This window comes from Cardiocondyla obscurior, linkage group LG03 (genome assembly GCF_019399895.1).
Source record: "Cardiocondyla obscurior isolate alpha-2009 linkage group LG03, Cobs3.1, whole genome shotgun sequence".
In the NCBI taxonomy this organism is placed as follows: domain Eukaryota; kingdom Metazoa; phylum Arthropoda; class Insecta; order Hymenoptera; family Formicidae; genus Cardiocondyla; species Cardiocondyla obscurior.
In genome coordinates, this window is record NC_091866.1 from 9,322,886 (window position 1) to 9,339,299 (window position 16,414).

A 16,414-nucleotide genomic window follows, 5' to 3' on the forward strand; every position below is an offset into this window, starting at 1 on the left:
CTGCTTTGTGCAGAATTCATGCCCGCACCTGTGAGACAATCGATCAGATCTATGAGTAATAGGCTGCGCACAGTAAACTCGCGAATGGGCAAGTTGAGTCAGTCGCGTCACTCACTTTGTTGCGGCCAAAGACTGATTAGTTCCGTACGGTAATAAGCGTATTCAAAAGTTAGATCGCTTCCAATGCTCGCAGAGAACCGACTGGTCTTAACCGATCTTCGCAAGCTGAGGATATAAACAATCATTTACCCCTGACACTCTAATTTGCATTAATTATAAATTCGACAAACACTTTGCGGCTCCGTTAATGCGCTGGATGTATTATTAACGATGATCGTAACGCGTATGACTGTGCGATTGTACGCGCGGATAACAGCTATCGACGAAATCCTCGAACAAATAATAAGATATATCCTGGTCTCAAGTGAACGCAAGGATGTAATTTCAATAATAACGTGCAATCAAATTTGCAATATTAAAAAAAAAAAAAAGTAGAAATAAAAAAAAAATCAGTCAATGCGAAATAAAAACGAGTATACACACCCTACTCTTTACTAATCCATCATTAATCCGATATAAATCTATAGTTTTCACATTATCTTCAGCGAACTATGACGACGAGAAGTTGCAAAAATGCAACATTTACCCGCGCCAGCGTTGGAACGTAATACGTAACATTTCGGCATTAATTCAATTGTTAAAATTAAAAACTCGGAGTAAAAATATACTTAAAATTTGTTAAAAATGTTTTAGCTTACAATACAGTCTTGCAATATCCTTTTACTATTTTAAAAAAATATATGAAATTGAACTCGCGTTCAACAACAATTAAAGCAGGTTTAACGCTTCTCCATAATTTAGTAATAATTCCTGTATTTTTTTTCGTTTTCTTTTTTTTCTTTTTTTTTTTTTGAACAACATATGTCCTCATGTCCGAAGGTTTTCATCAAGGACGCGCCGGGCCGTTAATTAACTGTAATCAGGTGAGCAGCATCAATACCATGACCTAAATATTTCTTTAACACTTATATAATACAAAAACGTTAATTCCGCTATGTGTCTCAAACTAATAAGAAAGCTGAACTTGTAAAACCTCTTGAAAAGCGTTACACTACATGACTAGACATTTAATTAAATATAACGAATAAGATATTATTCGAGTACCCTGTATTAATGCTAATTATTATCAATACGTAAATTTAACGCGCGCTATCTGCATTCATTATCAATTCGCGATAAAAAAAAAATAAATTTACTTCTGCGAATACAAAATATGCGTTTGATCGCTACAGAGTATAAACTGTTGCATTGAACTTGCGGTCCAGCGGTATCGATGATGCTCGTTTACCATTCAAGGAGAATCGTTCGAAAAAAAATCGACACTCCTATGAAATTTACATAATAAGGTAATGTAACCACGTGGCGATCAGCTGTTAACACGCAATTCACTTCTCGACGTGCTGTACGCGGATAAGTCGAGCCGCTCGCTTCGGCGTGTCGAAAGGCAGCGATTTCTAGACCAAATCAAGTGCAACCAATGCATCCTTTTTATAAGTCTTTTTTTACGTATCGTTACGTAAACGGCGAAAACTTCCCCGTAAACATAAAAGTAAAAGTAATCGTTTAATTATCACGTTACCGACAGAAAATTAATCTCTCGAACATCGCGAAATGTAATACGAGACTAATTTAATTTATTTCTTGTGAAGATCACGTGCGCGCGAGGATTGTACTTGGCGCTAAATGTGGCAAGAGCACGCGAGTCAAAACGCTTATGTAACGAAAGTGCTCTTTCAAGAAGCGGTCATGAAATCGTACGCACCCTAATTATACCCACTGATGCTCAAGCAAGGAACGAATCCTCGTTCGAGTGAACGCGCCCGCACGCCACGCCAAGAAATCAAAATCCTGGGCGTTATTCACACATGCGCGGCATGTGCAATCGCCGAGCGATAAATGGGATATCTCTTCGTGGTAATTAATCGTAATAAAAAATCTGTGGCACGTAACTTTTTGCGTGAGTTTATAAATAAATCGTTCTCGGTGATCCTGTCTGGTCCGTTTTATTAGTCTGACGCATAAATGCGTGCGAGCACGCTGTTAACAGACAGCCGCCGCACGCGTTGCTTTCACCCGCCGAAGGTTGCATTTGTAATTTAGACGGAGACGCGAATTTTCACGACAAATTTTATTCGGGACCGAAATACTGCTCCTGCCTCCCTCGGCTGTCTAAAATTTTCCGACGCGAGTTTAATCAGGCTACTATCAAGAGACTACCTCCACAATGCTATCTCCGCTACTTCAGATTCTTCAGCGAAGGTTAACGTTTTCTCCGGCGCGGATAACGTGCATTAACATTCTTTTCAGATCGCAAGCAAGTCATGTTGACGACTGGGACAAACTTCTTCGGCTCCCTAAGTACAATGAGTCCAAGGCTGATATGCCGCAATCTAACTTTCTGCCGAGAGCTGCCTATCCTCTTCGACTTGGCACCGATTGCTAAATATTTCGCGCTTCATTTCTCCGCCTACGTATTAGTGTACCTCGCGATAAAATAGGCACGGTATTTTATTCTTGTCACCGTTCAATAAGAATATATGTAGAAATGCGTTTAGAGAGTGCGCGCCGTGCATCAGAACTCTTTCATCTACACGTCGTAGATTTAAAATATAAATAAATGACGTTATGTAACTTAGTAATTATCATCAAAAGGAAGATTTCTCTCAACAATTTGCATGTTACGCGTCACGATGAGACATATTCGATACGACTAAGTTTAACAAATTCAACGCGAAGTAAACCTATATTTCGTTTTGTCGACCTAAATCTATACGAGCCTTACTACACGGTAGAGCAAACATATGGACGATCATCATTTTAAATTGTAATTTACTGCATCGTGAAGTTCTTCAAATAACGCAACGCTCTCAATTTATCTTTATTAAATCGTCGTTAATTCTAAAACGAGAAGCCATAATACATCTAAGCACAATCCTTCAAGTACGATAATTTGCATTGTCGCTATCTCGCGAGCTCCTTTTTTTTAATTATGCGAGAAATGAGCACCTCGGAATTTTTATATTTTAATCAATGATCGATTTAAGTTAGAAATGCATTTTCGAGAGGTCATCCGTTATAATTTTCATTAGATTTAGATGATTTGCGATTGCATAATTACAAATCCGATTGGTCGAACGGTGAAATAAACGAAGCGCACTGAATCGCGATTAGCGGCAACTAATCCGCGCATAATTTCGATCGATTCCATGGAATGCGACGCGTTCGGGAAACGACGTTAAATAACGAAGTTGAATAATATATAGTATTAGAGGCAACGAGTTCACACTAAACACGCGTTCATATTTATTTTTAACGATAAGTTCTCTTCCTGAAAGGAGGCCTAGTTTGTTATACCAGTTCGCGACAGATCGAACCTGTCTTTCAATCACCGATTCGCCAATCGACCATTACTGGCCGATTGCGATTTATGCTAAATTAGAAATATTTCCCAATGTTGGCGGAACGTCGTAAAAAAAAAAAAATAATTATGCTTATCCTAATTCTATGCCTTTCGTGGACGCTTAGCCAAGGTCATAAAATCTGACTGCTCATAATTAACAAATTTTGATTACGTAAATATAAATGACAGTCTCGAAACATTAGTAGAAAAACCGAAAGAGCTCCCCTGTTTTTTTAAGAACCAATCGAAGCGGACACACCGGCCATAAATTGATCAGATACGGTTTTGAGATTCGGCATTATCGTGACCTAAGACGTGAGAGGAAAATGAAAGCCAATTCTTGCACAGGACAAAGAACATTCTTACGTATATAAGAAAAGCTTATCTCTCGATCATCTTTACGTAGATTATATCAAGCTGGTATTGCTGGCATTACTGGCATTGTTAAAAATTTTGTCAGTATCAATATTTGTCGTAAAAAAAAAAAACAAAAAAAAACTGCATAAACAATTGTGATTTTACAAGTATATATCAAGTATTCATTTAGCTATAAAAATTATTTAAAAACCGTGAAGTAAAATCTTACCTAAATACTGTAAGGTTTCCTCATCTTCATTACTTCAGTCTATTTATCCGTAACTTTGCGGCAGTCAAACGATATACTTCGAAGCTTTAACGACCATTGGCTGCGCTAAGCAGAACCTTTATTTTGCAACAGTTGGAAGTTTTTTTTTTTTTCCACGCTGATTAGATTACACGATTAAGATCTATTAAAACGGTCCTGCCCCGGCGGAGAAAATTTCCAATAGTTGCAAAATGAACGTTCTGCTGAACTCGACTATTGTTTGCTATTAACTCTTCAAGTAGAACCGGTCTACGAGTAAAATGACTTCTTTTTACACCAGCTCGTCACGACTCCGGCCACTCGCGAACGACGGAAGACGTCACCGAATCTCCGAGTTTCGGCCGATACGCGGAGCAACTTCGACCCCAGGTCTCTATGATCAATTCCGAATCATCCGGCTACTACGTTACCATTACTCACACGGCCGGTCATCGCGTACGATCCTGCACCGATCGATCTACGCCGGAACGAAATCTCGTCTGCGATCTTTTGCGGCTGCATCCATCTCTCGAACCTGACGGCTCTCGGTCGATCGATAACAAACCGGGCACCGTGTTTCCGTTCACGTCCTCGGGCACCAGCCACGATGGTTTCAACGTTAGTTCTCCCCCGCGCGCGAGGGATGCTGCAGGGTTTGATCGCGGCGACGCGCTGGATCGCGATCCGATCGATCGATAGGGCGATGGATAACAAAACCGTGTACGTCCGTCCTCCGCTTTTGTGCGGGCACGTGTGCGCGCCTCGTCGAGGGGGTTTTCCCGGCCAACCAGGTGGGGGACACCACGGCGATTCCGTCGATGCCAGGCGATCGATCGATCTCGATCGCGCGACTGACGCGGCGGGCTGGGCTCTCTGTCTCTCTCTCGTGCCGGCCCCCGATCTGACCGTGGGCACTGAACGTCTACGACTGCGGCTGAAATCTCGAATCCACTCGCGGCGAGCGAGCGAGCGTGCGAGCTGGGCGAACGAGCGACCGCGAGAGAGCGCATAGCGTGTGCGAGCCTGGCTTATTACACTACGTAGCGTATACGTGCATTTCGTGTGCGTGTGCAATACGTAAAGCGTGCACGCGTGTAGTTACGCGTAACCGTCGAGGGTAGGGTGATAATTTTGTTTCGCCACGGCATATAAAAGCCTCGTTTCCTGCGAACCGCGGTCTTCCGGATGCCGACCTGATCATCTTGCAAGATTTGATTGATACTGACAATTTTTAACAATTTGTGTAACTCAAAATTGATTTAATTACATAAACAGGTGACCCTACTGAATTATTATAATAGATATTTTTTTTTTTTTTTTTTTTTTTTGGAATATTTATTCACCTGCCTTATCTTATCGTCGCTATATCTTTCATCGAATGGAATAATAATATTCTAACACTATGCAAGACTACATCGCGATACATTTCATAACGTCTTATTCCAATCTCTTTGTGCGTAGACCATTTCGGACGGCCTTCGCTGAGCAACTAGGAGAGCGATGTCAATTATGCCCTGGTACTACACATACGCAGACGAAGGCGCCGTTCTTGGATATGATTTACATGTCATATTCCATTTTCGCTGAAGTCTCACTCAGCTGTCTGTTATCTAATTCACTCGAAGCGACTGCGTTCAGACAAGCCAGCTTGCGAGTTCGCGCGTTTTATAAGCAGTATTACGACGAATTAATAATTTTCTCCCGAGATGAAAGAATACATCGTAAAAGAGATGAGGCAATGTGCCGAAGGAAGGATGAAAATCGCTAGGTAAAACCGATAAGCGGGATGTACGGATTATCCGCTCCACTAACGCATACGCGAATTCATTTATCCGTGATCCTAAGCTAATTAACCCTTTAACGCGGCGTGAATTAATAAATGGCGCGCGTAATAATAATCGTTCGGATTCCACCGGCATTTTGCAAAAGGCGCGATAACGATAATCCGTTTCGTAATTTTCGGACTGGTTTGCACCGCTTCATTACCCGCGCTAACTTCCTTCTTACGATAATGCCTCTTCCTGCCGTTCTTTAACAATAAAGCTTAATTTGCGCCACCTCTAGCGTTCATTTCCGTTCTCACGTTCATTCGCCGGTAAATAGAATCAATTGTCTTTTCTCCCTAACACCTTCGCTGGCGCGATTGGACGAAAGAAAATTTTTTTTTTTTTTTTCGTTTAAATTATTCGCCAAACAGCGAGATGATTTTTACGGTCATCTTCACCGAGTGATTTATTCCGGGTACGGTTGTTATGGATTGCGTAAGTGTTGCGTAATCGCGAGTACCGTCGGTGAAAGGCATTTAAATTTAACCCGCCCCAAGGTACCTAGCAGGACGCGAAATTGTGTCAATGTTTCATTGCGGGATGATCCAGTCTTAAGGATGGCTTTCGCCAAAGCGTTGACACGACTGCGTCCTCAAATTCAGTCTAGGTTCGTTTCACCAGTTGGCGAATAACGGATAGATAATCACATATAATTATGCTGCGATAGCAATCTTCTTGACATTCTCTTATTTCGCGGTACGGGAAGTGTCGCGTGTTAATTGTACAAAAAAAAAAAAAAAAAAAAAAAAAACTTGATTGAACTCATCCACAAAAGCGGACGAACCGGTTACAACGAATGCGACAGGGAACTTAAAAATGAGTTTGTACTTTTTACTCCGGGAAGGAAATGTACGCGATCGGCGGGAGAGAAATTGGTGTCTTCGGATTTAATGATTTAACACGCAATTCTGTCCTTAATACCTGGTGATCTTCAACTCAGATTGCGGTTGCCGCTATTTTCTGTCTTACACGAACCGAACCGCAAGAGCCGCACGTTTACCGCACCGTGTCGTTCCACGTTTCCGACGGTCGTTTTGCACCTTCCTTACGAGAGTATCCCGACGCGCAGACCGGCTGGATTACTAACTCAAGACGTTCGTTGGCCGTTGCGAGAGAAATGACCAGGCAAGGGTGAAGGTCGCGCAAGCCACGGATCAAGTTTCGAACACTAACGCGGACCCGTACTTTACTCACGATTTTAAGCAAAACGTAACAAAGTCCTAACAGTATAAAAAAAAATGTATATCACATTTTTTTTCTAATAAAATATATCATTAATAAAAAATTAAATTTATATTATGATAAAGAAAATATTTAATTTAATTTAAAGTCAATTTTAATTTTACTGAATTTATATCGATCTAGGCAAAATATTGTAAGTTGAATATTAAAAGTGTATTTAGATAAACGAGTCAGATTTTTGTAGATTAAATTATGATCGTTTTAATCTTTCCGATACAACGTTATTTCTTTCTCTTGAAGAGATGTCGCATTAAAACTAATAAACCGCCACACGGCATTTTTTCATCCACGCAAGATAAATGCGCGCAAGATTTCGCAGCTGCGGCTGCTGTAAAACGATGCGGTAATTACCAGACACAATAGCGAGAAAATGAGCGTGAAGGGGTCGTGTATAACGGACTGGACGGGAAGAGCGCATTCTGCGTGAAATTCTTTTCTTCGCGGCGTATCTTAACATTCTAAGCAACCTGAGAAGCTCACGGAACCGATAAAATTGTGTAATTGTATCCTTCAGGTAATAATTTGGCGAGGGCTTTGCCTTCGCAGTGAACATTTTCAACGTAATTAGTTTTCAGCGTATTATTAAACTATAAGTATCGGTTTCTCATGGATAATAGTAAAACATTTCTTTAAATTCCTTAGATTCTTTGATAATTGCAGGGAGTATTTTTAATATCGTATTGAAAGTGTAGATATATAATCGCTGCTATATTTCCCGGAGGCTGATTAATTTTCTCGCTTGGCTCATTTCGAGGTGCGAGAGCAAGTGTCAAGTGTGAAAAAATTAAACTCTGACAGTTTCGAACGACGAGTTTTGCGACATACGAATTACGAGAACGATTTCTTAAGGATATTAGTTCCCCGCATGCAGATTACTTCTCGTGTTAGTATAAAAGTTTTTCTTTTTCACTCACCAGTACGATGCGCAGCGGCGGAGTTAGACAGCTACGTAGTTACGAGTCTGTAACATAAAAATGTAAAAGATAAATTGGAGAGGTCTTTAAAATAATGTTCATTAATAAAAAAAAATTTTTTACGCGTCACTAATTGATTTTCCAGTTAGATAATTAAAAACAAATTTATCTATTACTTATTCGAACAAAATTTCTAACAGATTAAATAATTTTAATATTCAAAACATTTTTTACAAATTATTATTAAACTCTATTAATTTTGATTCTTATTAAAACGACAAAGTGATTCCGATGAATGATGAAAAACTGTTAATTATGTTTGATTAAGAAACAATCCTCACCTCAACGTTGCTCCGCCGAAGCAGGATGCCTGTCCGAGGCCTCCTCCTCCTCTCAGAATGGCAGGCTGGATCATTTTTTCACACAACACTCGCTGATCTCTGAAAAGTTTCTGATAAATCAATCACGAAAATACGACACAACGGTTTCGTCCGAATACTTTATAACACTCGAAACGCACGCCCGACGAACCACGGAGACGATCCCTTGGATTAATTTCGTCACGGAAACGACGCGAGTGTTCGACAGAAACGGCAGCGTCAAATTACGGGACGAACATCGCGCGATACCAAGTCCTGCAGAAGTAGGCGGGCAGCGTGACGAGAAAACGCAAAGGACGATTTCGCACGATCTTTCCGCGTTTTCCCGATCGTGCATACAGTTAACGAATTGCATCACGACTGCTCGCTCGAATACGATCCACGAAGCTTCGTTGTGTCGCGCACAAAGATGGTGGCGGCTTCTTTTACACCGCGTACGTACGCGACTCGAGTTAAGTTGAGATCGAAAATCCAGCTCGCTCTCGTAAAACGCGTACCACACGAGCGCATGAAATATCCACGCGCGAAGAATGTCCCCCCTCTACGCGCATATCAGACTTCGTCAACGCAGTTTGTTCAAGCCGTGTTGCTAAAAGAGCCGAGACGACAACCCCCGCGCGAGCGAAAGAACGGCGTCTGTTTATTTACACTCGCGGTCAGGTCACTACACTAAAATATACCTTTTTCCGAATATAAGACGGTGCTCCGCAGTCTCTGCAGTATCGGGGAGCTTGAATCTTTACCGTAGAATCTCGTAATTGGAAGAATATAATAGCGTGCGTCGTTCCATCACACCTGTTCCATGATTCGGCAAGTACTGAAGAAGGGGATCGAGAGCTGCCTGCTCCGGCCGAGAATCTGCGCTTAGCAGACGCGCAGTGGCTTTCCCAGGCGAAACACGATGCTGAAGAACAAACTCCATATTATAAAGACGCGGCTTCATTTACATTGCGTACGTACGCGCGAGTTAAATCGAGATAAAAAATCCTGCTCGCTCTCGTAAAACGCGTACCACACGAGCACGTGAAATATCCACACGCGAAGAATATCCCCCCTCTACGAGCATATCAGGCTTCGTCAACGCAGTTTGTTCAAGCCGTGTTGTTAAAAGAGCCGAGACGATAACCCCCGCGCGAGCGAAAGAACGGCGCTGTGTATTTACACTCGCGGTCAGGTCACTACACTAAAATATACCTTTTTCCGAATAGCAGACGGTGCTCCGCAGTCTCTGCAGTATCGCGGAACTTGAATCTTTACCGTAGAATCTCGTAATTAGAAGAATTGCCTGGGTCGTTCCGTCACACCTGTACAATGATTCGGCAAGTACTGAAGGAGGGGATCGAGAGCTGCCTGCTCCGACCGAGAATCTGCGTGTAGCGAATGCGCAGTGGCTTTCGCAGGTGGAACGTGGCGGAACACGGTGCTGAAGCACAAACTCCATATTATAAAGACTGAAATCTTTTAACAATAACGAAAAATAAACGTTTAAAGAACATGACTAGCGACGATTTATTAATATTTTTTTACTGTGTCTAAATACTGTAAAAGTATACTGTAGGAAGCACATCAACCAAAAAATTAGTCAGGTTAATTTATTTTTATCAGCAGATCAACTTTAAGATTAAGAAATAAAATTTAAAACAAAATAAATAATAGAAGGAATATTTAATTGGACGTTTAATTAGTAAAGAAATTATTTAAAGAATAGAAAAAGTAAAAAATATTTATAAATCGCCAAGTCACATTCTTTAAACGTTTATTTTATGTTAATGTTAAAAGATTTAATCTTTATATTAATACAATGCTCGCACTTGTAACATTTAATTTGATGAGGCATCTATCCTACACCGCAAATTACAAATTAATGATATAATTTTGGTCGAACTTGTAACGTCTATATAAAGTAGACAAAACATATTTTAAATGCGAAAATGTTTTGTGCATCTGCGACGCCTAGCGGCTGGTCCGGCACAAGCCGCTGCAAGTGCAATTGAAATTGTGCTGCGACTCGTTCTGGATCGCGTGGCAGAGCACGATGCTGAATCACGAACTCCGTATTATAAAGACTGAAATCTTTTAATAATAACGATTTAAAATATTTAGGTAAGCAAAAAACATTAAAGTAACATGTAAACTACATTACAAACTTGGTAAATTACCAAAATTTATTATATTTAAATTAATTTTTGTATAGCATAAAGTAAGCAAAAGTGAATGGCGCACGTTTTACAATGTTTAATATTATTTATAAAATGGATGTAAAACTATAAATTTATTAAAACGTAATAATGAAAGATAAGGTAATTGATAAATTAGTTAATTTAAATATTAAATATTTAATTAATTATTATACAATTTAATAAACGCGAATTAGAGATTATTAATTTCATAAAAATATTATGGTGCGCAGCTAAGTGCACCAATTTACTATATTATGGGGAAATCTAATAGAACCGGTTGTCCTACCAAGATTGTGTGAGTATGTGCAGCCTTGAAAACGTTATCATAAATCTGACCACATTATGCGCCAATCTACAGCTTCGATATTCACGCCGGTGTGCTGTTATTACAAACAGTAGTCATTTCGTAATAAATCGAAAGTTCGTGATTGATTAAACATAATTCCGATATGCACAATAATGTTAACATCACATTTGAGAGATGTTTTCGAATAAATATCAAAAGCAACCATCAACGTCAAGGACTGATAAACTTGAAATTAAAATAAAGTAAAACAAGCTCGTTCGAAGTTCATTAACTGCATTTTCCTAAAAAAAAGATTTCTTATATTTTTAAAATTTATTACGAAAGTACCAATAATAATTAGAGAGTTTATTTATCGACGATTAGCTGCTCTACTCTTCAGCATGAATTTTTTTCGTGATTTCGCTACATATTCAGATATAGAGATCCTTTCTTTATCAGCGAGCGGTTAAAAGCTAGAGAGACCGAGAGCCTGTTCTCATCTCGAACAGTTATCTTCAGAGCGTCGCATATTCATCTCCATGCACCGTATGTAGTAAATATCATTATTCATATTGTTCGCGTTTGATATTTACAGAAAATCTACCGTCGTCATTATATGGAACTTCAGTTAATTAAAACATTTTTTTTTTCTTTATTGCAAAATTTGTAGAATTGATTTGCACGTGCTGTAATCTTTATTGCAGTAAAAAAAAACTGTACGCTAAAAGATCAATCTCTATTCTCAAAATCGTACAACCGTGACCAACCCTCATGAATAAAAATTCGACTTTTGCATAATAAAGAGATTCTCGCAGTTCGGCCACTTGAGTTCGATAAGGAGGGTCCACGCTGTATCAATGTGAAACGCGAAAGTCATCCGTATAAAACATGTATACGCACGATGATCGACTCTATACGCTCATCATAACGCAACACGAGCATAGGCGTCTGTATAAATTTCTTTTGCAAGAAAATTCAAGTAAAAATCAAACTCTTGTATTTACCTTTAAAAAAATATTTGTATAGTATATCAGCATATGTGGAATTTATTTAATACGAATATTTTTAATTTAATAGCGCAAGATTAAATAAAGTTTTCAAACGTCAATACGCGCTTAATCTCGCAAATATATTAAAACCTTTTTTTTTTAAGAAAAAAAAGAGTTTAATTCATAATATCAAAATAAAAAAAAATATCTATTTTTGTTCCGACATGAATATCCATAATTATTTAATGTTGCAATGTGTCTAATGTAATCTTGCCCCTATTGCGAACGCCCATGTACGACTCATCCCCCCCGGAAATACAGAGAAAGAAAACGAAGGCGGAACAGCGGCGCTGCTCCAGCTGGCCGTGTCGAATCTCCTTGGCGGCGAGGGCCACGACGAGACTGTTTCAACCCCCTCGCTTTTATCGCGGCGCAGTCCATCATCATCGTCGACGACTTGTCAACCTCATTATGCTCACCGCGTCCCCGGTGATCGTTATTAGCCGGCGCAAGTGCCGGCCCCGCGAAGCAAACCGGAGGCGACGTAACGCAATTCACCCCGTGTACGCATGACGTGACGGGGGGGTGTTTGCACAGGAGAAGAAGGGCTACCGCCGCCGCGTGACGGTGACGGCACGGCGGCGGGCCGAAGCGTGACGCAGCGTGACTCGTTTACTCACCACGGCTGCAACAATGCACTCGTCAGTGGCGTAACTGGCTTGCGTTGCGTTATACGTTGTACATACGTCGAGAGTGTGGGCGTACCGCGTTGCGTTAGGTCGCCAAGAGCTTAGCGGCAGTAGCTCCCATAAAAACTACGATAATATCGGAGAAAACGACATGTGTAACGCGTTTCAGTTTTCTGCATTCGTATCGAAAAGCAAGATCTGCTGCTGTTTCTTATCTCCAACTCTCGTCGATACAATTCTATGAAATAATAAATAAAGAAATTGCGAAATCTGCAGCGATGTGAAGGAAGCGTGGAAGAAGCGTTACAGAGTATATTTTATCGAAAAATATAATATTGTATCGGGACGACAGGTAGGACAATAAGAATTCTTTTTTTTTTTTCTTTTTTTATTTCCTTTTTTTTTGCACAAAAGAAATATTACGCAAGGTTTGCCGACGCCGGAGACTGCATTAACGAATATTCGTAAATCGCGCGCGGTGATAGGCGCTTGTAGTTTTTTGCGGGACCATGCGAAGAGCATCAACGCCGGCTTTGGTGCTCCCACGATACTGATTGATTACGCGACGGCCGCCCGGCAGCCTCCGGCCTCTCTCGCATCGTCGACGGCAGCGTGGCGGCCCGTTCGTTTTGTGCGCTGGTGAAAGGGAAGCCGATGCCTTTTGATACGGACGATGTTGGCCACTTGTACGAACTCATCGCTGCCTTTGATTTCGCTCCTCCAGCAATGCTGTGCGCAGACCTGCGGGATGGAAGAATTCTGTATCAAGAATGCCAAAATTTTAAGACTAATATGTTTATGTTAATATTTTTATAAACTGTACTGTAGAACATTTTTATATTATTTAACCGACATGATATCGGCACGAAAAAGATAGAAAAGGGAAGAATGGATTCGAAAACGTGTTGCGTAATATCAATAAATATATATCCTCGTTTATCGCGTTTGTTCGATGAGGCAGAAACATACGTTTTTATACATTTCCCATTTGAGGGGCACAATCCGCGGATGATGAGATACCGCGCCGAATTTCCCTACGAGATTACAATTGGCAAAATCAATTCTTTGTGACGCCTCTCGCCATTCTACGCGGGTCCGTTACGCGATTACAATTAGTTGCAGCCCCTCTAGTCCTGATTACATCGCTACGGAGCTTGGGGACAATCGGCACACTGTCGGCATCGGCGTGCATAAGCTCCTTTGACCAGAAGAATAAACGTTACTACTTCCCGCAACGTTTCAGGAAACATTACATATTATTAATAAACATATGTGAGCATTATTTAAATAATTAAAAAAAAATTATATTAAGATAGCAATTGCAATAATCAATATTATATAAATAAGAAAACATAAATTATATCTTAATGTTATTAGTTTCTACTTAAGTATTTCTTCACTTTGTAAAGAAAATATTCCGATAATCACGCTGCAATAAATTGTAATCTGCTACGATTAACCGTGCCCGATGATGCCACTTTCTATCGTGACCGAAATAGGTATTCACTTATTCATACGGCGAATAGCTCACTAACTCGTCGCAAGCGTGCGAGCGGTAAATCGTTGGCGAAAGGCTCGGGGAAGAATTGTCGTCTCGAAAGCGCGTAATTCTGTGCGGAGATCGTCGGACAATATCGTCCTCGCGAGAAGTACGTTGTATGCTCATTCACGGACCTTTTCAAAAGCGCGGAGATGATTCATCCTGACTGTGCGATTTTCACAATTTTCGGGAGGAATTCAACGAAAAGGGAAGATTTCAATCGCTACCGTCTGACCGAATTTGACATTATTATGTACTATAATTCCGTGAGTGTTACAGGTGAGCCTTCACAGAGATGTCGTGCCTCTTCATTGAACCAATTTTTTTCGATGGTGACGAATTGTGGGTGAGATTTTTGAAAAGTACCCTTAGCATTCAGACGGACCGTTCAGAGAGAATGCAGTTCTGTGAGAATGACCGCACGAATCTCTTCGTTTTGTGCCCGGTAGACGACAATCGGTAACAGTAAACTCAAGCCTATACTATTGCTTGACAAAAAGGGCATTTGTCAAATATCGATGACCACTTCATTTCTCAAAGGAAAATATACTCGCTTAGGGTTCATAAAGCTGCATGCTGCGTCAGTTTATTTTGATACGCTCGCGTTTAAACTCCCGAAAGATCAATCCCGCGCTGTGGTACGCTAACGTGAAAAAAAAAATGTTTTAAATTTTATGCCGGATTATCTTGAACTTACTCGTCTTATTTGTTAAAGTTCGTTTAAAAAAAAAACCCTACTAATTATTTATTTTCTTTCTCCGAGGGATGAGAAGCAGACGATCAGGGAGCTTCTGAAAAGACTCGAAGTAACCTGCTGGGTTTCCCTGCGAGAGCTGCTGGGTGCAACGAGCCACCTTCGAGCCAGATCATTGTCGGTGTCCGCTGGTCTTTCAGGGGCAATAGCCGGCTCGTGGACGCCAACCCGAGGGTTTTTCGGCTCGAACACGTCCATAAGTAGAGACCTGCACGCTCACCGGCGGGTCATTCGTTATGGTTACCGCTCGTGGATCGGCCCCAGTGAAATCTTTGTCCACCGCGCGATCCGATCGCCGATGTGATAAACATTAATGAGTATTGATGTTGGAGCGCGCCGATTCGGGCCGTCATCGTGATATCGCGACCGATAGATCTCTTGCGACATAGTGATTTCTTCGCCCGATTCAATCGCTGGTTAGCGTAATTAACTGTGCTATCGCTTGCAAAGAAACCAGCGTTACGTCGGATATGTATCGCGGCCGTCTACGCACGTTTATAGAATTTAACGTTTACCGCATGCTTCCATTAGACTTGAATATTAATCAAATATTAAACAATCTTATTGCTGTCTGAAGAAGTTCTTCGGAGCACAAGGCGCGCCTCGTCTCGTTCAGCAACGAAGCATCAACTAAGAACGTTCTTCTCGCTTCATCACCTTTTCCATTGCCAATCGACTTTGCCGCCTCCGGCCGACAGCGATCGTATCGCGGGGGAGAATAATCGAGTGGCATTTTTACGCTGTTTGCAAACTGTATCGCCGGCGGGAGGTCGAAGGGCGCGGGCTAGGGAAAGGGGAGAGGGGGTGGTTTCAAGGGGGGTCCGCGCTATCGTGACGAGTATCGATGCGAGCAGTCGAGTACGATAGAGCTAGGGGTGCCGCGGCATGTAACTCCACCCTCTGTTGCACGATCCTCGGGCGACGGGCACGTACGTGTGCGTGTGCGTCTCAATTGTATATGTATGTGGATGTGCGTTCCCACACACGCCTGCAGGTCGAGAGGGTGCATTGCCATTCGTTCGCTCTTGCAGCCACGGTGAGGTAACGCGCAAGATGACGGTCGGCGAACATCAAAGCGGCCGACATCTTTCAGAGACCGCCACCCTCTTTTCCTCCGTCTCTCTCTTTCGCTCGCAGTCCGCGAAGCTGATTCTTTCCTTCTTCGCGTCTCCCCCGCGTCCACACTCGTTTATCTCACTTCTCGTCTCAGCCGACGTCTCGGCGGAACCCACCGCGCCGCGTATGTATCGAGCATTCATTTCAATAACGAGCACGAGAGAGCGGGAAACGTGAAAGTGGCAGCCGCGGCGCATACCGGCGTGATCTCTCTTTTTACATCGACGACGTTTACCAACATTTGTCACGTATCTCCCGTATCTTCGAAATTTTTATTAACTCGCGCTGATACTCCGACGAGATTAAGCTGTAACTTATATTCCGCGCGCGTCTTTTTCTTTTGTTAGAAACCAATATCTTTCGATCGATATAGCTAATGGCTCTTTTCGATGTAAATTCCGCGAGGCAGAAAATCTCGGATAGAACTTTAAAAC

The 16,414-nt window shown here is 41.5% G+C and overlaps 1 protein-coding gene across 4 annotated transcripts in view; it reads right to left on the reverse strand.

Annotated features, from left to right (window-relative positions):
* Tsl (membrane-attack complex domain containing protein torso-like) overlaps positions 1-9,960 on the reverse strand; it is a 192,467-nt gene extending 182,507 nt beyond the window's left edge. For 2 of the 4 annotated variants that reach the window (XR_011547778.1, XM_070675374.1), the window contains exons 1-4: positions 9,621-9,960; positions 9,107-9,330; positions 8,388-8,486; positions 8,047-8,093 (exon numbers count right to left, since the gene is read on the reverse strand). Coding sequence is in view for 1 of the 4 variants with exons in the window: in XM_070675373.1 (XP_070531474.1) it covers positions 116-245 (130 nt within the window). In the remaining 3 variants the exon portion in view is untranslated. Of the gene's footprint in view, positions 1-115; positions 281-4,046; positions 7,185-8,046; positions 8,094-8,387; positions 8,487-9,106; positions 9,331-9,620 lie in introns of those variants that run through there. The other 2 variants (XM_070675375.1, XM_070675373.1) reach the window with 2 other exon arrangements.
* Between the last annotated feature and the right edge of the window lie 6,454 nt (positions 9,961-16,414).